At 48.2% G+C, this 24,036-nt stretch overlaps 1 protein-coding gene across 1 annotated transcript; it reads right to left on the bottom strand.

The window, feature by feature from the left end:
- Positions 1-6,643: 6,643 nt before the first annotated feature.
- LOC116781552 (olfactory receptor 14A16-like) lies at positions 6,644-7,699 on the bottom strand. The gene has a single exon (XM_032677212.1). The coding sequence runs from the start codon at positions 7,682-7,684 to the stop codon at positions 6,683-6,685; it is 1,002 nt and encodes a 333-aa protein (XP_032533103.1). The 5' UTR covers positions 7,685-7,699; the 3' UTR covers positions 6,644-6,682.
- Between the last annotated feature and the right edge of the window lie 16,337 nt (positions 7,700-24,036).

Raw genomic sequence — 24,036 nt, 5'->3', positions numbered from 1 at the left:
GAAATTCCACTGTGGCCCAGGGTTTCTTTGTTTCCAAGAGGCCCTGCAGTGCCACAATGGCCTACTGATTTCATGGGTTTCTGCAGTGTCACAATGTCCCCTTTTTTTTAGGAGGTTGCCCACTGTCCCTGGGTTCCTTTGGCTCCATGGGGCCCTGCAGTGTCCCAGTGGCCTCTTGATTCCATGGGTTTACCCAGTGTCACAATGGCCCTGTAATTCCATGAGGTTCTGCAGTTTCACAGTGGCTCCTTGAGTCCATGAGGTTGCACCGTGTTGTCACAAAGCTGAGCACATCCTGATGAAAGTTCTGAGGAGGTTAGGAGGAACTGGGACAAAAGGGAAGGAAAACTGGGGAAGGAAAGAGGGGCATGGCCAAGAGAGAAGAAGGATTTTGATGAGGTGAAACCAGATTCAGGGAATGCTGAGGGTGCTGAAACACTGTGCAAACATTCCTTTATGCAGTTTGTAACCCTAAGCCCCAACGCTACCCAAAAGTGCTGCCACTCCCACTGAAAAGAAATCCACTGCTCTAATTCCAAGGCAGAAAAAGCCCAAACCCAGAACTCCAGACTCTTATTCGTCCTCTAATGCCCACCCCAATCCCAAACCTGTATCACCAGTATGACAAGCCAAGCTTTAATCCTGACCCAGCCCAAAACCCTCTTCCCCTAATCCTGAACCAGACACTGCCAGCAGAACAACAAACCTCCCAAAGTTCTGCCTCATCCCCACCCTGAGCTCTAAACCCCAAGCCCTGACCATTCAGCACCCCCACAGCCCTTGGGAGCAGGGCAAGGACCTGGAGGGCCCCGAGCAGGCCCAGGGGGTTGGCAGAGGAATGGGAGGTGACCTGGATCTGCTCAGCTCTGCAGTGACCCCCAGGAGAAGGGCCTGGGCTCTGGGAGGGATGTCCTGTGGCACAGGGGCTCAGGATCCAAGTTCAGAAGGCCAAGTGCACATGGCAACAGCCAGAGCTGGTGCAGAGACATCAGGGAGGGTCTAGAAATGCTGCTGGGAGGGGGTGGGAAAGCAGGAGGGGTGTGTGCAGCCTGCAAGGCCAGAGCAGCAGCAGGGCCAGGGCAGGACAGCCTGCAGGAGAGATGGCCAAGGGCTCTGGCAGGGCTGCAAGGCCCAAAGGCACCCAGGCCTTTGTCCCCTTGCCTCTGGCAGCTGCCTCTGCCACTCAGGCCACCACAACCAACTTGCCTGGCAGGTTCTGCCCTTGGGTTCTGCCTCGCCCCTCCCTCAGCAGCCTGGCAGGGGTTGCCCAGTTTTGGGCCTTTGTTGTTCCTCCCCCTCCCATCCCAGTGCCCCCCAAACAGCCCTGAGCCAGCCGGGAGGGACAGGATCTGCTGGGCCAGGGCCTGGGGCTCAGGCCTTGGCCTTTGTGCTCCACAAAACCAAGGCAGGCTTTGCTCAGCAGTGCAGGGGCCTGCCCAGAGCCTTTGTCTGCCTGCACTCCTGGCCTCCAAGGAGCTGCTCCAAGGAGTCCCTGGGGAGGCTTTGGCAGTGCCTGCCCTCAGTGGGGCCCAGCAATGCTTCAAGGCACTTGCAGTTTGGCTTCTGACTTCTTCAGCAGCTGCTTCAATCTTCTCTCAGTACCTCAGGATCATGGGCTGGGCTGCAAACACCCCGTGGGGCTCATTAAATTCCAGAAATCCCTCAGGATCTCTTTGTCTTCCTTTAATTGTCTTCAAGGCAATTTCAAAACAAGTCTTCAAAGTTTGTACTTTTTTTTTTTAATTCAATTATGGATATTTTTAAGTTCAGAGAAGAGGTGATGAATGTGTTCTCCAAGTGATCTTGATGCTGAGTGTCTCCTCAGGAGATCCACACTGACCCTGGATGATCAACCTTGCTCCTCACCCCCAACCTCACCAGTTCTGACATGGCCCATCTTGGACTGACAGCTGATGCAACTCCAAACACACTGTGGGACTCATTAAAAAACTGAAAAACAAATTCTTTCTCTTCCTTTCATTGTCTTCAAGTCTTCAAGACTTCTACAGTTAATTAGAGTTGTTTTGTAGTTTAGCTAAGGAGGAAGATTTTAAAGTGAACATCATGAAAAATATATATTTTTGAGGAAATGGAATGATTTACACAGAGCCTTGAGATGCAAGAGGGTCAGGGCACAAAGGATTTGTATCCAAAGATAAGGGGGCAAAAGACATTAGTAGCACTTAATCATTGACCAATTGAACAATTATCAAGTGATTCAGTAGCATTTGCTACAATTTTAACAGTGACTGAATTAGAGATTCACAATAACAACATTCCCACCACAGTCAATTCACATCCACACCCAGGTAGAAATGTGTGGACACATCAATAGCTGGGTGTGGAAAGGTCCCTCTCCAAAATTCTCCTGGTTGTCAGGGAAACACTCCCCCAAATCCCTTTGTGTTTCCCACCAGACAAGGGTCACAGCTGGAGGAGTGTTTGTGGAGGGGGATCAGAATTGTCCTGGGCATCAGCGAGGGTCTTTGGAGTGTTGCAAACTGGAGGGTTCCCGAGCTGGGAGAGGCTGCCAGAGGTGTCCCACTGAGAGGGAGGTGCTGGGGAGCTGCCAGGGCCTCCCTCAGCCCTGCTGGTTGTGGGCTCCCAAGGTGACTGGCTTTAGTTATCTGCTGAATTTCCATCCTGGTGTCAGGAATGACTGGAGTTTCCAAACTATTTGGGAATTGTATCCAAACTGTTCCATTTGGGCTGTGATTCAGGCAGGGAATATTCCAAGGCTTTCATGGGATGACTGATTATCCTGTGTTCCCCAACTGTTCCACTCCGGATTGTTCCCAGCTGTATCATCCAGGAGCACCTGGTCCAGTCCAGGGACACTTCCCCACACCCCTGCTCCAGTCCAGGGGCTCTTCATTGCTCAGCTGGTTTGGTCAAGGCTTGTCAGGAGCTCCTGAGATCATACTTATAAGAAGGATGGGCACAGACTTAGTTGTAATAAGACAAGTGATAATGGTTTTCAACTAAAAAAAAGCAGATTTGAACTAGATATAAGGAAGAAATTTTTTACACTGAGGGTGGTGAAACACTGTCACGGGTCACCCAGAGAGGTCATAGATGCCCCAGCCTTGGAAACATTCAAGGCCAGGTTAGAAAGGGCTGTGAGCAACCTGATCTAGTTGAAGGTGAACCTGTTCATTGTGGGGGAGTTGGACTAGATGACCTATAAAGGTCCCATATGATTCAAACTATTTAGGATTCTATAGTTCTTTCTTATCCTACAGAACCAAGGCTGACAAGGATCACCCAGGTTTCAGACCCAGCTGAGCATCCCCTTTGATGGCCCATCTGGCAGCTCTGCTAAAAAGCTGCTGCAAAGAACCTCCAGACCTAAAGCAGCTTTTGTGCTGGGCTCAGCTGTGGCTCTCAGGGCTGGGGGTTGGCTTTTGGCTGCCAGGTGCCCACCAAGACTCTTTCTCACTCCTCCTTCTTCTCCACCCACCTTGATGCCTGCAGGGTTGTTTCTCCCACATTTCTGTCACTCTCTGCGTTACAGCACCCTGGATTTTATCCTTTCTCCAAAGGGTTATCACAGAGGTGCCTCTGAATTTGCTTTTTGGCTCAGCTTTGGGCACTGGCTGGTCCATTTTGGAGCCACCTGAAACTGGCTCTCTCTGACCCAGAGTCAACTCTTGATCTCCTCTTCCCTAAGGGAAACCTGCAGCCCCCTCCCTGCTACCAAACCTGATCCACAGGGTCATTCAAGTGCCCAGGAATAGAGGAGGTCATTGATCCCATTATTCCTCAGGCTGGTTAAACAAGACTTTGTCCTCTTCCTGTCCCTGACTGCAGGTTCTTTGTGTCAGAGCAGAGCTGGGCTGGACCTCAGCCGTGCTTTGCTCCAGAGCCTGCTGGGGTGGGGGCAGATGGCAATGGAAGAGTTGGGTTGGACTGGATGATCCTTGTGGGTCCCTTCCACCTCAGCATATTCTGTCATTCTGTGTTTGTTTGGGTTTGGTTTGGTTGTGTTTGGTCTTTTTCCCCCCTTTTGAATTGCTTTTCCTCTGACCCATGAGTTTTTTCTTCATTGTCTTGGGCCTTGCTGGGCACCTGATGGCAGGACAAGTTTCTCCAACTCACTCATCTTGACCACATTTTTTGTCCAAGTCACCATTAACTAGACGAGGTTTCTCACAGACTCGCTGCAACTTGGCATCATCCACAAAGGAGTGGAAAGTGCATTTCATCCCATCACCCAGAGACATGATAAAGATGTTCCATAGGAATGGTCAAGGGCTGGTCCCTGATGGATGTCACCTGGGAGTTGCTGCCAAGAGGAATTTGTGCCATGACTTTTGACCCTCATCAGTCATTCAACTTCCCACTCACCACATGTTTCACTTCTCCAGTCCAGCTGTCACCAGTCTGGCTCTAAGAGACCACAGGAGACCATGTCAAAGGCCTTGAAAAAGTCTGGGCACACAACATCCCTTTTCTTTTGCCTCCCACAGGGGTTCTGCAATCCCTGCCTTGTCCTTCCCATGCCTGGCAATGGCTGCAGCAGGACTTGCCATATCCCCTTCCCTGCTGAGCCTGAACAGTCTGGAACTCTGCCAACCCTCCTTGCTGCCCTGTTTGCAGACTGCTTCCGTGTCTGCCTTTGCCAAGGCCCCAGGAAGCTCTGGGATGGCTCTGGCCTTTCCAAGGGTTTGGGAGAGGTCTCCCAGTGACACTGCCCAGACTTCTCAATATCCCTGACACCAAAACCTTTTCAGTATCCCACAGTTCCAGTTCAGTGCTCAGGACACAACACATATTCTCATGGTTCTTCAGGAGAAAATTAGAAGTGGTTTCATTAGAGAGGTCAGCTGGTGGAGCAGCCCAGTCTGGTCTGGCCCCACAGCAGTGCCCAGCCCAGGGTGCTGCAGAGCTCTGGGCACTCCCCCCACAGCCCCAGCCCCTCTGAAGGGCACAGCAGCTCCTGAGGCACAGAGAGGAGTCTCAGCATCCCCATCAGCTCAGGGGCTGGACACTCAGCATGGCAGCAGGAAATGGAGGTCAGGGAAAGTGCAGGAGCCCTGGTGTCACCTGCAGGAGATGCCCAGCACAGCCTGACTGTGCCCCTCAGTGCCAGCCCCTCTGCCCAGCCCAGCCCAGAGTCCTGGCCCAGGGACAGAGCAGCCTGTCCCCAGGGGGGCTGCAGAAAGAGGTTTCTCTGTGTCAGGGATTCCTCTCTGCAGGCCCAGAAATGCTGCCTTGCTCTTCTGCAGGGACATCCCTTTGCCCAGGTCAGTGTGTCCAGGCTGCCTTGGCCAGTTGCAGATCCCAGCCTGGGATCCCTGCAGGGCCCTGAGCTGCAGGTGCTGCTCTGCACAGGGAGGGGCTGTGGCACCCTGGGCTGAGCCTGCACTGGCCATGCTGGTCAGGGTGGGGAGCAGACCCAGCAGGATGGGGATCACTCCTCTCCACCCTCTGCCATAGTCCTGGAAGGCTCAGTAGCCCAGAACAAGGCTGGGCAGGACCATGGGCTGTTTCCAATGGCACAAAGGGCAGGGCAGGGCTCCACTCCATGCAGCCTGTGGGCTGGAGAGTTCTTCAGGACACCCTCCTGGAAATCCCAGCCCTGGCTCTGGTACAGCCCCCCCTGAACTGGGGAGGCACAAGGGGAGTTCACTGTGGGTGAGACGAGTCACTGACCAGAGTCCTTTCTCTGTTCCTGCTGCATCCCCTGGGGTTGCAGAACTCTCCTTTACCAGTTCACAGGCAGATTTAGGACTTGATCTCTGGGTGACTCCAGCCTGGGCAGGATTCTGCTCCAGGGCTCCATTCCCTGCTGACTGGATGGGACGGGCTGTCCCTGCAGATCCTCTGTGCTCTCCTGCACTTCCTGAGTTCCTACAGACAAGTCCTCACCTGCCATCAGAGCCCTCACAAGCTGCAGAGCCCCAGGCAGGTGACTTGGAGATCATTTGCCACTGGCCACCAGCACAGAACATCTGAACCAGCCCTCAGTCCCTCAAGTACCCCAGTGAGTCCCTTCTCTCACTGCAGGGACTGAATGGGGAAACAAGCACAGCAATGAGACTTTGCAGAGTCTATTCCTTGGCCTTGTTCTTTACACCAACCTTTGAAAAGAACAAAGTCTTCAGGAACTGCCCAGGGGGACCCCCTTTCCTGATGGAAATGATGTGAAGGAGCCCAGCTCTGTGCCAGCAGTGCCCAGGGCCTGTCCCTGCCCATGGTCACAGGAGTGACACCCAGCAGGGACTGAGCTGCCAGAGCACTCAGGCCTTGGGCAAGGAGCAGAAAGGAGAGGGAGGCAGTGGAAAAAGAGCATCTCTGAAAAGGCCAAGAGCTGCTGCTCCCTGGCAGTGCTCCTGTACCAGGACTCTTTACCCCTTCTCCTCTGCACACAGGCACTGCCCTCCAGTTTTAGGGAAGTTGTTGGAGGGAGAATCTGGAAAAAAGAATTCGAGTCCTCAGAGATTGTGATTCCTCATGTACAGAATAACAAAGGCAGGATGTTTGACAAATACCTTGCTGCAAGAACGTTTATTTTGTTTAAATGCACACTGAGAATGATTCTTCATTTACACAATTGTGGGTCAAAACAAAGAGGTATAGAGTGAATTAGATATGAGATGAAAATAAACTTCTGTGTTAACAGCATTAAAAGAGGAAAAAATGTAGGACCCCCCCCCCACCCCCGCCACTCTCAAAAGCTTTAGAAAGCAGGCTGGGCCAGTAAAGTGTTACACAATGAGTGTTCTGCAGAAGAAAAGAGGCAGGTTGTTGCTCCTGAAAAGCATCCAGTCGTCATTTTCCTTATGGCATCCTTGAGCTCCTGGTTCCTGAGGCTGTAGATGAGGGGATTCAGTGCTGGAGGTAATACTGAGTACAGAACTGCCACCACAAGGTCCAGGGATGGGGAGGAGATGGAGGGGGGCTTCAGGTCAGAAAATGCACCAGTGCTGACAAACAGGGAGACCACGGCCAGGTGAGGGAGGCAGGTGGAAAAGGCTTTGTGCCGTCCCTGCTGAGAGGGGATCCTCAGCACAGCCCTGAAGATCTGCACATAGGAGAAAATGATGAAAATGAAACAACAGAACACTAAACAGACACTAACCACAATGAGCCCAAGTTCCCTGAGGTAGCCTGAGTGTGAGCAGGAGAGCTTGTGGATGGCAGGGATTTCACAGAAGAACTGGCCCAGGGCATTGCCCTGGCACAGGGGCAGGGAAAATGTATTGGCTGTGTGCAGCAGAGTATGGAGAAACCCAGCAGCCCAGGCAGCTGCTGCCATGTGGGCACAAGCTCTGCTGCCCAGGAGGGTCCCGTAGTGCAGGGGTTTGCAGATGGCAACGTAGCGGTCGTAGCACATGATGGTGAGGAGGGAAAACTCTGCTGAGAGGAAGAAATAAAAGAAAAAGAGCTGTGCAGCACATCCCATGTAAGAGACGGTAGTGGTGTCCCAGAGGGAATTGTGCATGGCTTTGGGGACAGTGGTGCAGATGCAGCCCAGGTCTGTGAGGGAGAGGTTGAGCAGGAAGAAGCCCATGGGGGTGTGCAGGTGGTGGTCGCAGGCTACAGCGCTGAGGATGAGGCCGTTGGCCAGGAGGGCAGCCAGGGAGATGGCCAGGAAGAGCCAGAAGTGCAGGAGCTGCAGCTCCCGCCTGTCTGAGAATGCCAGGAGGAGGAACTGGGTAAGGGAGCTGCTGTTGGACATTTGTTATTTCTTAGCATAGGGCCTGTTCAGAAAAGGAAAGCACAGGGAACAATTAAGACAGCCCCCTCTCAGCAAAGCCAGTGCAGTTTTCAGGGAAATCCCCTCCAAGTCAAGCCGTTTCTTTTCTCTGGTTTGTGCTCTCTGAGGGTGCTGTGAGGAGCAGGAGCTCTGCCCATGTGCTGCCAAGGACTCAGTTTTGCTCTGCTGCAGTGCAGACACAGAGCTGGTTTGTGACAGCTCTCATGATCACAGGGGATGTCACATGGAATCCAGCTTTGATGGAAAAGCTCAATTCCTGTTCTGGTCTTGGAGAAATTTGGGCTGCAGAAAAGAGGCACAGTGTATCCTTAAAATAATTTTGACTGGGTTTTTTGGTTACAATCATAACACATGGGGATGTTTTTTTAGGGGCAAATTTTTCTAATGACAAATCTGAAGAGTGTTGAGACAGGACAGGCAGAAGAGCTCAGCTCTACCTTGCTTATTGCAGAGCCAGGAGAGCTGCAGTGCCTCTCAGTCTGTTTCCTATCTGCCCTGCACTTTCCCTTGGGCTGCCTTGAAGATGACTTCCCACACAGATTCCTCTTTAAAAACCCCACCAAGATCTGTGCTGAGAGCAGGGCAGCGCTGCTTGAAAGGGCAGCTCTGGGAAGTGTCCCCTGTGCCAGCCCAGAGGTGCAGCCCAGACAGAGCAGGACAGGAGCCCTCCCACAGAGAAGCCAAGGGCTGGGACAGGAGAGTGCCCACCCCCAAGGGAAGGCTCAGCACTGCCCAGGATCCTGTGCTCATTTCTGAGACTGCCTGAAATATTCATCTCTGAGAGTAAAAGAGTTTGAATTTCAGTGCAGCCTCCTGAACGGAGAGAACAATGTCTCTGCTACAATACCTAAGCAGGAAACACACCTCAGGACTAATTCCTTTCCTGTAGCCCCTGTCTTTTGTGAGCTCTGCAAAAAATTCTCCATTCAATATGGTGTAGTGGTGTGAAGCTGTGAGCAGGTCTGACCCTGCAACAGCGAGACATGGTAAAGATCCTCCCTCAGCTGCCAGGTTTGCTCCTTGCCCACAGCCCTTGTGCCCCAGCCCTGGGAGCAGCTCCCCGGGCCGGCTGAGAGCTGCCCCTGGCAGGCAGCAGAGTCCCTGCCCAGCACAGTGCCCTGGCCTGCAGGACCCTGCTCTGCCCCACAGCCCTGGGCACCCCTGGCTGCACCCCCGGCTTCACAGCTCTTCCAAAGTGCCCCAAAACAGCCCCTGCTCCCCCATCCCATCACCTGGGGCTGGGCCAGCTTTAGGAGATGCCTCCAGGAGCTGCCCCTGCACTGCCCTGCAGCCACAGACTCACCATGTGCAGCCCTGCCAAGATTCCTCCTGCAGGGAGCTCTCAGCCCTCCTGCCAGTGCTGAGCCCCTTGAAGCTGTGTCTGTGCCCTGCTGGTGTCCCTGAGCTGCCCTGGCAGTGCCCTCAGCCCTGCTGGGGTGTTCAAAAAAGCTACTCACCAGCAGAGCTGTCTCTTTGAAGCTCTTCTTGCTTGCCAGGAGCTCCCTGTGTGCCAGGAGCCCTGCCCAGCTCAGCAGCACAGCAACAGCCCCAGGCATTTAGTGACCCTCAGGGGGGTTTGATGTTGTTTACATGAGACTCAGTCCCTGAGAGGAAGTTCAAAGAACTTCTCAAGAAGTGAGATTGAAACACTGAAGTTTCTTGTAGTGCTAATGAGTCTCATTGAGGGACATAACTGAGAATGTGTCCTCATGTTCCAGTTAGAGGAGAAAGCTGCAGACAGTGATGACAAGGATGGACAAGCAAGAGAAAGGTGGCTCTGATGCTGAGGAAAACTGGACTTGTTTCCTTAATCAAACAGGCCAAGCCCTGAACCCCAGCCCCTGGGAAGGCAGATCCTGTCCCTGCCTCATTCCTCAGGGCTCTTCCTGGGGTACTGGGATGTGGGATGTGCAATGCCAAGGGCAGGACCATGGGGTGGCACCTGCCAGGCTGCTGAGCAGGGACAAGGAGGCCACAGGGCCCCAGGGCTGCAAGGGCCACTCCCCTCCTCCTGGCCTCAGGGGCACAGACAGCAGCCATGGCCAAAGGCCTGCAGAAGGTGGCTGTGTCAGGGCCTTTCAGCTTCTCCCCCTCCCTGTCTCCTCTCCAGCCCAGGCTGTCCTACGGTGTCCATGCCCTGCCCCTTTCCCTGCAGGCTGTCGTCATCCCCCCGGCTGCCCCACCTGGCTGGCACCTTCCTGCACTGACATCTCTGCGTCCTCCCTGGCTCTTCCTGCACACACAAAGCCTTGGGCTCATCCAGACTCCTTCTGGGTGACCTGTTGCATCACACCATTGCCCTCAGAGTGAAACTCCTTTGTCCTTGTGTCCAGTCTGGACCTCTGCAGCTGCACTTGACATTATTTCTTTCTTTCTCATGCTGTTTCCTGCTATGACAAAAGGATCCTTCATCTCTGAAACCACCCTTCAAGCCCTCTCTGGCTACCCCTGCACTGTCCTCAGTCTCCACACCATGGAGCCCAGAGCTCCTTAGACCCTACGGAGTGGTCATGGGCTTGAGGCCTTTAAAGCCCATGTTGGGAGATCCCTGGGTACTCTCCAAGGTGTTTGCAGATGAACACATGGTGCTCATAGTCTATGGAAATTACAGGGATACATTTTACCAAGGTCTGTAGTGGCAGAACACTTGGCAATGGCTTTGAACTGAAAGTTTGGAGTCTTATATTTATAATAGGAAGAAATGAGGGTGGCAAGAACTCAAGCAGGTCCCCAGAAAACTGGATGTCACATCCCTGGATTTGTCCAAGGCCAGGGAGTGTGAGTAACCTGAATTAGTAAAAGATATCACTGCCCATGTCCAGGGACTTGGACCAGATGATCTTTTATCTCCCTTACAACCCAAACCATTCTGGAATTCTTTGAGTCCAATCTTCTTCTCCAAATAATTGCCATATTTAGGACATGAATTGTCATGTTTTTGGAGCAACCCTTCTAAGCCCAAAAGGCAAAAAAATAATTCAAAGAGAGATCCAAAATATCTCTGTGAAGGCTTCACCTCCCAGGAGATGACCTCACAAATGTAGGTGGGGTTTTCATGCTTGGGGTCTGATACTTATGATGGGCAACAAGGAAGCACATTTGGGGACTGAGGAAGACTTGTCATGGGATCTGTAGGAAACGACCAAAGCAACGGGAAGGGTGGGATCACAGCGGTTTGTGGAGAACAAGCATGAGAAAGAAGGAAAAGGGAGTGCTGTGCTGAGGGTTGACCTGGGCAATGCAGCTTGGGTTTGCAGGGGCACTGTCAGGGCTCTGCAGAGCTCCTGGCAGTTCATGCATTTGTCCCCAGCAATGCCAGAGAACTGCAGGGGTTGCAGTCAATCCCTTGTGCTCTTTGGGACCCCGACTGGCTCTGCTGAATGGGAGCAGGCCTGGAGTTCCCAGACTGTTCCTGCATCCAGGGTCGGGCCTGCAGTGACGTTTGTGCAGCATTCAATTGGGGCAGTGGCAGGATGGCCATGGATCCATTCCTGCACAAACACAATGGGGCTCCATCCCAGGCAGGGATAGAATGAGGTCCTAAATTTTGGAAGGATAAGAACCAGGGAGATTTGGCACTATGGAACCCCATGGAACCAAAGGAACCCTGGGACATGGCAGAATCTCATGAAATAAAGGGGACAGTGTGACCCTGCAGCACCTCATGGAACCAAAGGGAGTCTGGGAGGTGGCAGGGCCTGATGGAAACAAAGGAACCTCCTGGGAACAAAGGGACCCTGGACACTGCCAAAACTCAGGGAGACAAGGGAACCCCAGGACACTGTGGAATCTCCTGGAATCCAGGGGCCATTGGAATACACTGGGGCCTCCTGGAACCAAAGGGAACATGGGACACTGTGGAACCTCATGGAATCAAAAGGACCCCGGGACTTTGTGGAACATCAGGGAATCAAGGGACCAGTGTACCATCACAGAACCTTTTGGAACCAAAAGGAACCAATGGGACATTGCGGAACCTCATGGAATCAAGGGTCCATTGTGACACTGGGGAAAATGATGGAATCAGTGGGCCATTGTCACACTGCAGGGCCTTATGGAGCCCAAGAACACTGGGAAACAGTGCAACCTCATGGAATCAAAGAGCCATTGTAACACTGCAGAGTCTCAAGGAATAAGGGATCCAATCTTTGCCTCAGATTTTGTCAACAAATTAAATTTAAGAAATTACAGAAGTGGGATTCAACCACTTTTGTCCCACATGTTTTAATGATTGGCAAAATGAGAATATTGATATAAAATGAATCTCTTATTCTTAGAAATGATCAGACAAAAGATCTTAATCAGGATTTTTTACTACACAATGCAAAGGTTAAAACTACTAGTAGTACAGTATAAGATAGGATAGTGCACTATATTGAAGCAATTATTGAAACAATTCCATTAAAGCTAGCCAAAAGAAATAATTATTACAGAGATCTGATGTAACTCACCCAGAGTAACAGTCATGGGGAGATTTCTTTTGCTCAACCTTGAGGAGTGTCCTTGGAGGGTGTCCCCACCCAAGGCAGGAATCTCCACACATCTACCCCAAGAAGGGCTGTGTTAGAAGAACCTGCCTGGATGAAAGGGGACTGGACTTCTCTAGCAGGAAGTACTTGACTGCTCCTCCCAAATGGACAGGTCAGTTACCAGCTTCTCTGTCCCATCCAACTGTAGAATATTGTTTGCTGAATGATGCTCCCCCTGTGTGCCAGAACTCCCATGAACAAGGTCTTTCCTTATGTACAGTTTTTTATTTTCTATGCTTTTGAGATTTTCTTTTAAAAAAAAAGCCCTGTTTCCATTTCCTCCTTCTTCAGTAGCCCCCATCTTGTGTGTCCCAGAGACTTAGTCTAACTGGGGAGTCTCATATTGGATTTGAGTGACAGAAATGAACCTACAACAAGCTTTCGTCTGAGATTCCTTTCCTGAGCAGAGCAGGACTGATCAGGAAATGAGAACAGCTTTCTGATTGTCCCAGCTTTGGGATGGAACCCTCTGCCTGGAGCTGGAAGAGCTAAGACTATCTACTGTGCAAAGTGGACAGCAGCTGGATATGAGGCAGAGTGTGCCCAGGGGGGCAAGAAGGCCAAGGGTATCGTGATCTTTGTGGAGAAGAGTGTGGCCAGCAGGAGCAGAGAACTGATTGCCCCTCTGTGCTGGGCACTGGGGAGGCCCCACCTGGAGTGCTGTGTCCAGTTCTGGCCCCTCAGTGCCAAAAGGCCCTTGAGGGGCTGGAGCGTGTCCAGAGAAGGGAACGGAGCTGGGGAAGGCTCTGGAAAACATGTCTGCTGAGGGACGGCTGAGGGAACTGGGCTGGTTGAGTGTGGAGAAGGGGAGGCTCAGGGGGGACCTCATTGCTCTCTACAATGACCTGAAAGGAGGTTTTAGTGGGTGTGGGGGTTGGTCTGTTCTGCAAAGCCTTTAGTGACAGGAAGAGAGGAAACGACCTTAAATTGCATTGGGCAAGGTTCATATTAGATATTCAAAAACCCTTTTTCCACTGAGAGAGTGCTCAGGCATTGGAACAAGTAGCCCAGGGAGGTGGTGGAGTCTCTGGAAGCATTCAGGTGGCATCTGGATGTGGTACTTTGGGATGGGGTTTAGGGGTGATTCTGGTGGTGCTGGGTTGACAGTTGGACTAGAAGATCTGGAAGGTCTCTTCCAACGTTGATGATTCTGTGATTCTCTGACCTGTCATCCCTGTTTGCAGGTTTGTGCTCTAACAAGACCCTGGGGATGTTTTCTCTGTTGGGTCCACAGAGATTGTGTTGTGTCAGCTTTTTTCCTCTACGATCAAAACAAGGAGTAATTAATGCTAAATCCAGGAGGTGCCTTTCAAGTAAGAACTTGGTCCAGTTTGTCCAACTGTGTCCAAACAGGTGAGGAAAATCTGGAACTTAAGAAGGGTTAGTTTTTTACCTCATTAGCAGGATATCCAGGAGTGCACCAAGTGCCTTCCAGTGAGGAGCACAAGAGACAAATAGACAGTGACAATATTGTTCTAATGTTAATGTCACTGGAGCACAGAGTGAGATCACTTCTGAGTTATGTTTCTTTAATTAGTGATTGGGAAGAAAGAGAAAATCACATAGTTGATGACACTTTAGGATTTATTTCACACTCTTAACAAGAAGGTATTTTCCAGCTGGACTTGGAATAAGGTTCCACAGTATATTGCAAATTTCTATCTCAAGTGAACAGTCTACTTCTTCCCAAAGAAATTCTCAGCAGCTAACACCCTTTCATCATCTGGCTCTTTCCCTGATGGCTTGAGGTTGTTGCTCCTTTGAGTAAATACCCATTTGACACAATGCCCTGGGCAGCTTCTGCCAAGTGCCACTGAATCTCACTTCTTCCCTTGCCTTGAGGTAGTTGTGCTTTAAGAATCTGGCTGTTCAGATGCCCTGAAATGTCTCTAGTATTTCAAAGGGAACAAGCTTCAAGATGTGCTGTTTGGCACACGTGAAAAATGACCTGCCCAGAGAGCCATGGAAATGTAGGTGCTGCTCAGTAATGCCCCTGGACTGGGACAGGCACTGCTGAGGATTTTTTCCTTCCCCTCTCTGATTCCATTCCCACTGTTTTGTACAGACTCCTTGGGGTCAGATTTTGCACTGTACAGTTTGATAAGTTAGTGCAGATGTGTGTTTGCAGGCATGTTCTTCTTCTGCATTCCCTGGTAACATTCAGTAAACTGATACCTGGTTTGAGCTTTTTTTTCCCCCCATAGTACTGTTTTTATTTATTTCTCCAGAACAGCTGGAGAAAATGAAGGTACACTTAGCCCCAGATTACTTGCTGCTGTAATCTCTTCACCTTTTTTCTTTTCCCTTCCCCCAAACTGATGGGTAACTGTGAAACTCAAGGTCAGGAATGTGGTTGGAATTCCAGGCCCCAGTCTGGGGGAGGTGACACTTTCAGTCCCCAGGGGGAAGAAGCCACTGCTTTGTTTATCAACATGCAAAGGACAGCCCAGGATTTCTGGTTCTCCAAGCAGCAGCACTGGCAGGGAAGAGAGCTGCTGGCTTGGATGGAAGATGGTTGAGAGAAACGTAGTGATGGCTCACAGGGGGAGAGGAAAAACATGTTATTTGGGGTGTAAAGCTGGGGGGGATGACAAGCTAACAAGGCAGTGGAAACCATATGAACAGGAAAAGGAAGGCTACATTGGCCCCAAAACCCCAAAACCCACACATCTTTATTAGTAGAAACACTGTTCCAAAAAAATAAAGGAGTGTTGGAGGGATGTGATGTCACAGGGAGCTGTGATGTCATAGGAGACATGCGATGTCACAGAGGAGGAGGTGATGTCACAGGCAGTTGTGATGTCACAGAGGAGGATGTGATGTCATAGGAGACATGCGATGTCACAGAGGAGGAGGTGATGTCACAGTGCAGGATGTGATGTCAAAGACATGCTGTGATGTCACAGAGGAGCTGTGATGTCAAAGAAGAGGATGTGATGTTACAGGGAGCTATGATGTCACAGAGGAGGATGGGATGTCACAGAGGAGGATGTGTTGTCACAGGAAGGATGTGATGTCATCGGAGACATGCGATGTCACAGAGGAGGATGTGGTCGGACAGAGGAGGATACGATGTCACAGAGAGTTATGATCTCACACAGTGGGATCTGATGTCATAGGAAACATGAGATGTTACAGAGGAGGATGCGATGTCACAGAGGAGGATGTGATGTGATAGGGGAGCTGTGATATCACAGAGGAGGATGTGATGTCACAGAGGAGGATGTGATGTCACAGAGGAGAATGTGGTGTCGCAGGGAACTGTCATGTCACAAAGGAAGATGTGATATCACAGGAGAGCTGTGATGTCACAGAGGAGCTGTGACGTCACAGAGGAGAATATGATGTCACAGACAAGGATGTGATGTCACAGGGAGCTGTGATGTCACAAAGGAAGGTGTGATGTCACAGAAGAGGATGTGATGTCACAGAGAGAGATGTGATGTAATGGGAGGAATGTGACGTCACAGAGGAGGAGGTGATGTCGCAGAGGAAGATGTGATGTCACAGAAGAGGATGTGATGTCACACTGGAAAATGTGATATCACAGGTAGCTGTGATGTCACAGAGGAGGATGTGATGTCACAGGGAGCTGTGATGTCACAGAGGAGGATGTGATGTCGCAGAGGAGGATGTGATGTCACAGGAGACCTGTGATGTCAGAGGGGGATGTGATGTCACAGAAGAGGATATGATGTGATAGGAGAGATGTGATGTCACAGAGGGGGATGTGGTGTCACAGAGGAGGATATGATGTCACTCGAGGATGCAATGTCACAGAGGAGGATGTGATGTCATAAGTGACATGTGATGTCACAGAAGAGGATGTGATGTCAGAGAAGAGGATGGGATGTCACAGGGAGCTGTGGTGTCACAGAGGAAGATGTGCTGTCACAGAGGTGGACATGATGGAACCGAGGGACCTGGGATGTCATAGGAGAAATGTGATGTCACAGGGAGTTGTGATGCCACAGAGGAGGATGTGAAGTCATAGGAGACATGCGATGTCACAGGGGAGGATGTGATATCACAGAGGAGGATGTGATGTCATAGAGGAGGACGTGATTTTACTGGCACCTGTGATGTCACAGAGGAGGATGTGATGTCATGGGGAGCTGTGATGTCACAGAGGAGGATGTGATGTCACCGAGGGACCTGGGATGTCATAGGAGAAATGCGATGCCACAGGGAGTTGCGATGCAACAGAGGAGGATGTGAAGTCATAGGAGACATGCGATGTCACAGGTGATGATGTGATATCACAGCGGAGGATGTGATGTCAGAGAGGAGGATGTGATGTCATAGGAGACATGTGATGTCACAGAGGAGGATGTGATGTCATAAGAGACATGCAATGTCACAGAAGAGGATGTGATTTCACAGAAAATGATGTGATGTCACAGGGAGATGTGATGTCATAGAGGAGGATGTGAAGTCATAGGAGACATGCGATGTCACAGGGGAGCATGTAATGTCACAGAGGAGGATGTGATGTTACAGAGGAGGATGTGATGTCATACGAGACATGCGATGTCACAGAGGAGGATGTGATGTCACAGAAGAGTTGTGATGTCACAGAGGAGGATGTGATGTCACACTGGAAAATGTGATATCACAGGTAGCTGTGATTTCACAGAGGAGGATGTGATGTCACAGCGAGCTGTGATGCCACAGAGGAGGATGTGATGTCTCAGAAGAGGATATGATGTGACAGAAGAAGATGTGATGTCACACTGGAGGATGTGATATCACAGGTAGCTGTGATATCACAGAGGAAGATATGATGTCACACTGGAAAATGTGATATCACAAGTAGCTGTGATGCCACAAAGGAGGATGTGATGTCACAGGGAGCTGTGATGCCACAGAGGAGGATGTGATATCTCAGAAAAGAATGGGATGTGACAGAAGAGGATGTGATGTCACAGAGGAGGACGTGATGTCACACTGGAGGATGTGTTATAAAAGGTAGCTGTGATGTCACAGAGGAGGATGTGATGTCACAGGGAGCTGTGATGTCACAGAGGAGGATGTGACGTCATAGGAGACATGCGATGTTACAGCGGAGGATTTGATTTCATAAGTAACATGCGATATCAAAGAGGATGATGTGAGGTCACAGGGGAGGACGTGATGTCAAAGAAGAACTGTGATGTTAGAGAGGAGGATGTGATGTCGCAGAGGAGGATGTGATGTCACAGAGGAGGATGTAATGTCACTGGAGATTTGTGATGCCATAGGAGACACGCGATGTCACAGACGAGGATGTTATGTCATAGGAGACATGCGATACCACAGAGGAGGATGCGATGTCACAGGGAGCTGTGATGTCACAGGGAGATATGATGTCACAGAGGAGGATGTGATGTCACTACAGAGCTGTGATGTCATAGGAGACATGTGATGTCACAGAGGAGGATGGGATGTCGTAAGTAACATGCAATATCACAGAGGAGGGTGTAATGTCACAGAGGAGGATGTGATGTCACAGAAAACTCTGATGTCACAGAGGAGAATGTGATGTCTTAGAGGAGGATGTGAGGTCATAGGAGACATGTGATTTCAGAGTGATTTGTGATGTCAAAGACGAGGATGTGATCTCACAGCAGAGGATGTGATACCACAGTAGAACTGTGATGTCATAGGTGACATGTGATGTCGCAGAGGAGGATTTGATGTCACAGAAAAGGATGGGATGTCACAGGCAGCTCTGATGTCACAGAGGAGAATGTGATGTCACAGAGGAGGATGTTTTGTCACAGGGAACTGTGATGTCACAGCCGAGGACGTGATGTCACACAGGAGGATGTGATGTCACAGAGAAGGATGTGATGTCTCAGGGAGCTGTGATGTCACAGCAGGGCATGTTATGTCACAGAAGAGGATGTGATGTCACAGAGGAGGATGTGATGTCATAGGAGACACGTGATGTCACAGAAGAGGATGTGATGTCACAGGGACCTGTGATGGCACAGAGGAGGATGTGATGTCACAGTGGAGGATGTGATGTCACAGCGGAGGATGTGATGTCACAGAGAATGTTGTGATGCCATAAGATACATATACATGGCATGTCACAGAGGAAGATGTGATTTCACAGGGAGTTGTGATGTCACAGAGCAGGATGTGGTGTCACAGAGGAGGATGAGATGTCACAGGAGAGTTGTGATGTTATAAGAAAGCTGGGATGTCACAGAGGGGGATATGATGTCACAGAGGAGGATGTGATGTCACACAGGAAACTGTGATGTCAAAGGAGAGCTGTGATGTCACAGAGGAGGATGTGATGTCACAGGGAGTTGTGATGTCACAGAGGAGGATGTGTTTTCACAGGGAGCTGTGATTTCACAGAGTAGGATGTGATGTCAGAGGAGACATGCGATGTCACAGAGGAGAATGTGATATCACAGGGGACCTGTGATGTTACAGAGGAGGATGTGATGCCACAGAGGAGGATGTGATGTCACAGGGAGTTGTGGTGTCACAGAGGAGGATGTGATGTCACAGGGGACCTGTGATGTCAGAGAGGAGGATGTGATGTCACAGGGGACCTGTGATGTTACAGAGGAGGATGTGATGCCACAGAGGAGGATGTGATGTCACAGGGAGCTGTCGTGTCACAGCGGATGATGTGATGTCACGGGAAGCTGTGATGTCACAGAGGAGGAAGTAATGTCACTGAGGGACCTGGGATGTCATAGGAGAAATGCGATGTCACAGGGAGTTGTGATACCACAGAGGAGGATGTGAAGTCATAGGAGACATGCGATGTCACAGGGGAGGATGTGATATCACAGAGGAGGATGTGATGTCACAGAGAAGGATGCAATGTCATAGGAGACATGTGATGTCACAGGGAGGTGTGATGTCACAGAGGAGGATGTGATGTCACAGAGGAGGATGTGATGTCACAGAGGAGGATGTGATGTCACAGAAGAGGATGCAACATCACAGGAGAACTGTGATGTCACAAAGGAGGGTGTGATATCATAGGAGACATGCGATGACACAAAGGAGGATGTGATGTCACAGGGATCTGTGATGTCACAGAGGAAAACGCAATGTCACAGAGGAGGATGTGATGTCACAGAGGATGATGTGACGTGACAGAGGAGGATGTGGTGTCACAGGGAGCTGTAATGTCACAGAGGAGGATGTGATGTAACAACGTAGCTGTGATGTCACAGGGAGTTGTGATATCATAGGAGACATGCGATGTCACAGGGGAGGACGTGATGTCACAGAGAAACTGTGATGTTACAGAGGAGGATGTGATGTCACAGAGGAGGATGTGATGTCACAGAGGAGGATGTGATGTCATAGAGGAGGATGTGGTTTCACAGGGAGTTGTGATGTCACAGAGGACGATGTAATGTCACTGGAGAGCTGTGATGTCATAGGAGACACGCGATATCACAGACAAGGATGTTATGTCATAGGAGACATGCGATACCACAGAGGAGGATGTGATGTCACAGGGGGTTGTGATGTCACAGAGGAGGATGTGATGTCACAGTGGAGAATATGATGTCACAGAGGAGGATGTGATGTCAAAGGAGACATGCGATGTCACAGGGGAGGATGTGATATCACAGAGGAGGATATGATGGCATAGAGGAGGATGTGATGTCATAGGAGACATGTTATGTCACAGACGAGGATGTGATGTCACTTAGGAGGGTGTGATGACACAGGAAGTTGTGATGTCACAGAGGAGGATGTGATGTCATAGGAGACATGGGATTTCACACAGGATTATGTGATGTCACATCAGGATGTGATGTCACAAGGGACCTGTGATGTCAGAGAGGAGGATGTGATGTCACAGAGGAGGATGTGATGTCATAGGAGAGCTGTCGTGTCACAGCGGAGGATGTGAGGTCACAGGGGGGGATGTGATTTTACAGGACAGATGTGATGTCATAAAAGACATGCGATGTCAGAGAGGAGGATGTGGTGTCACAGAGGAGGATGTGACGTCATAGGAGACATGCGATGTCACAGAGGGGGATATGATGTCACAGATGAGGATGTGACGTCACAGAGGAGGATGTGATGTCACAGAGGAGGATGTGATGTCACAGGGAGTTGTGATGTCACAGAGGAGGATGTGTTTTCACAGGGAACTGTGATGTCACAGAGGAGGATGTGATGTCATAGAGGAGGATGTGATGTCACAGGAGAACTGTGATGTCACAGAGGAGGTTGTGATGTAACAGAGTAGACTGAAGTCGCAAGGGAGCTGCAGACCTGCTCTTCAAAAAATAGCAAAATTAAAGATTCAAATTAAACCCCACAGTGTCAGGAGCAGATCTTGGCTGACCTGCATGTTCCATGCTAAACACAAAATTGAGCACTTCAGCCTTAATGGTCTGCACCTTTCCTGGATTGCCCTGATGCTGTTTGTGCTGAACAGGTATTACAATAAAGGCAGTTTTACCTGTCCCTTGTTTACTTTTCTGAGCTCTTTGGAGCTGTCTTTCCTTATAAGAGCAATATATGGTTATCTGTGTTTGTCTGGTGGTAATTTCTCAAGGGATTTGTGTACAGGACGGGGCCTGAATTTCTTGGGTGGTTTGCACAGGTTCTTTGATAACTCATTCCCTGGTGATACTTGGAAGTTTTTTATAAAATGTCTTTTGTAGCATATGCTGTGATCTGTAAAGCTTTTTTGTTTTTTTTTCAGGGATGGGACTTGTGTAATACTCACAGTCTAATGCTTGGTCCTTAGGATTTCTTTATTATTTTTAATTTTAATTCAAGTGTTTTAATATCCCATTTTCTCTACAGATGTGTGGAGGAATTGATCTGCTCACTGTAAGCAAAATAGCTGCTCTTGGTTGAAGGACTGGTAAGTTGTTCTTCCTTAATAACATTTACTTTTTAGCTTTTTAAAAAAAGACCTTCACAAAGGTCTGGCTTTGCACAAAATGATCTGTAATGCCAGGACGGTTTTCTGTTTGGTTGGTTTTGTTTCTTTTTAAATTAAACTGCGAGCTGATAGACTTCAGATCATTCCTCACATAGTCCAAAAACCACAATATTGGCAGGCTTGAGTAGAAAAATTAAAATTAAAATAATAATTAAAAAATATTCATCTATACTGAATGAATACGGGAACAGAATCTTTTCCAGTTTCCTGAACTAAAAGGAATTTGGTCTTGACCTTTTATTATCCCTGGCACATTTTGTGACTTTGGACCAGTTTTATCACTGAGTTCAGTACCGAAGCAAAAGAGTGGAATTCATGAATTGGAGGAATTCAGTTTTTAGTGTGTGTCCATGAGCTTAGTTCTGATGCTTTTTGGCAAGTATTTAATCTCTTCTGCTCCTGGGCTCTGTGAGTTTTATTACCTTGTTCCTTCAGAAGTTTTAAACTGTTTTTCCCACTGCAGGTCTGTGTAGAACAGCAGATTTCTTGCCATGTTTCTCCTTCCAGCTCTTCCTCAAAACTCTTCCTGTGCCATCCACTGACGCCTTTCTAGCCCCCAGTCATCTGCTCGAATCTCTAAAACATGTGACTCATGTTCCATTTTTATATTCATCTTCACATGACTCCTAAATCTTTCTGTGTGCATTTTTGTTTGTTTTCTCACTGGCTTGTAAATGAGCTGTTGTCACATCTGGTTTCTTGGGTAGGACTTTGGCCTTTCAGTTACACACCGAGTAATTCTTCCCTCCTTTTCTGCTTTATAATCCTTACCTAAAGGAAGGGGCTGAATGTGAAAGCCTTAATTTACTTAATGCAACAGTTTGTCTACAAAAGAAATTGCTTCAAAAACCAATTGCAAAAGCATCCAAATGTGTGGATCCTGAAAGATCTAGTATTGCCCTCTCTGGTTGGCGCAGATAATGTTTAGTTGAAGCACTGATGTTTATTTTCCATTTTTTTAAGAGAAGAGGGAAAATACTTGAAAACACCAGGAGCTTTATTGAAGTTGACAAACTTTGCTTAATGCAATAAAGTTTATGATTTCAAAATAACGCCCCAAAAAGAGTGCATCTGTGAATAAAGTCACATCTTACTGGGAATTCCTCTCTAAATCTGAGAAACCTGGCAAACAGCCTTAGCTAAAAATACCCAAACCTACATGAGTTGTGCTTTGACTGCTGTGCTTACAGAACATCTGATGGGGGTAAAATATAAATATGTAAAAAATGTTTAAATAAAATAAATGTTTTAATAAAATAAATGTTTAAGTAAAATGGTATCCAAATATAAATTTGAATTCCTATGCCTTATATATATATAAAAAAATATAAATACGTAAAAAATGTTTAAATAAATGCTTAAATAAAATAAATATTTAAATAAAATGGTATCCAAATAAAAATTAAAATTCCTACGCCTTAAATATATTAAAAAAATATAAATAAAAATATAAAAAATGTTTAAATAAAAAAAATGTTTAAATAAAACGGTACCCAAATATAAATTCAAATTCCTTTGCCTTAAATATATTAAAAAATATAAATACGTAAAACATGTTTAAATAAAATAAATGTTTAAATAAATGGTACCCAAATATAAATTCGAATTCCTACGCCTTAAATATAAAAAATAAATAAATAAATGTATAAACACCAAAAACCCTGAAACAACTCAGGAACTTCCTTTTTGCTGTGAATTTGGACTGTGTGAAATCGGCCATAAAAGTTATGTATGAGCAAACTGCTTCCCTTGTGATCTCTCACAATCTACTTATATTAAAACACAGCCTCAAATACATAAAAATTAATCCTTTAAATTCTTCTCTTCCCTTGGTACCTCCTCAGATGCACAGAAGGAAAGCTGTGTTGGATTTCAGTCTCCCACTTGAGGAACAGAAGGTTTCAGTAGACCTCAAGTGGTTGAAGCCCTGGGTTTGGCCATCAGGCCTTGTCTTTCACTGCTGTGGTCTTTCAATAGAGCAACAGAGAATTGCAGCAAAAAACTGAAGAGAAAAACATTGTAAACTTTGGTTCAAAATTGTTGCCTTGAACCTTTGGTCAAGGTTGGGAATGGTTTGTCTCCCTTGGCAGGGAGTGTCAGTACACTCTGTCATTCTGACATGACTGCCCAGGTCCCTGATTTTATCATGACCAAAATACTGGGCTTGGAAACCAAACCAGGAGCTGGTAGATGACAGCAGCTTGAAAAATGGGCTGATGCCTAATTGATGTGACAGAAGGAATGAAAGACTTATGACAGCTAAGAAAAAATTTGGGCTTTTCAGTGTCCACCTCAGGTTAGGATGACTGCATGTGTCTTAGTGGAGGAAGATGTTTTTGTAACTTTATTGAAACTTCTTAGTAAAATGTGCCTTAATTCATAAGTAAACAACCACTGTGAAATCTTTTAAACCAAATGTAGATTTCCAAAGTGTAGAGGTTGCTATTAATATTTCGGCCGTTCCTGTGGCATCTTTTTGGTGTATGAACAACTTTGAGAACAAGAAATTCTTATTATAACACATTATCAGGTCTGTTTACTGCTAATTATTCTACAAGGTTGAGAGAAGAGTTTAAGATGAAAGTTGTGGGGTTACTTGCAAAGTTTTTGGTACAACCAATGCAGTTGAACCTGGTGGGGAAATTTGCCCTTAAGTTGGTTTTGGCAGATCTCATGAGTGTCTAAGGCAGAGGCCAACCCAACTGGAAAGAGCCCTTCGAGGGTGACTAAGATGTAACTAAATTACCTTTTTGAGAGGTGGGGAAAGCTGATGTCAGGAATTAAATTTCCTTAGGTTAAGTTTATTAAAAATATATTAATATGCAAATATTAAAATTCTTTTAATGGTCTTA

This window comes from Chiroxiphia lanceolata (genome assembly GCF_009829145.1).
Source record: "Chiroxiphia lanceolata isolate bChiLan1 chromosome W unlocalized genomic scaffold, bChiLan1.pri scaffold_57_arrow_ctg1, whole genome shotgun sequence".
NCBI classification, from domain to species: Eukaryota; Metazoa; Chordata; class Aves; order Passeriformes; family Pipridae; genus Chiroxiphia; species Chiroxiphia lanceolata.
This window is presented reverse-complemented; position numbering and strand designations above follow the sequence as displayed.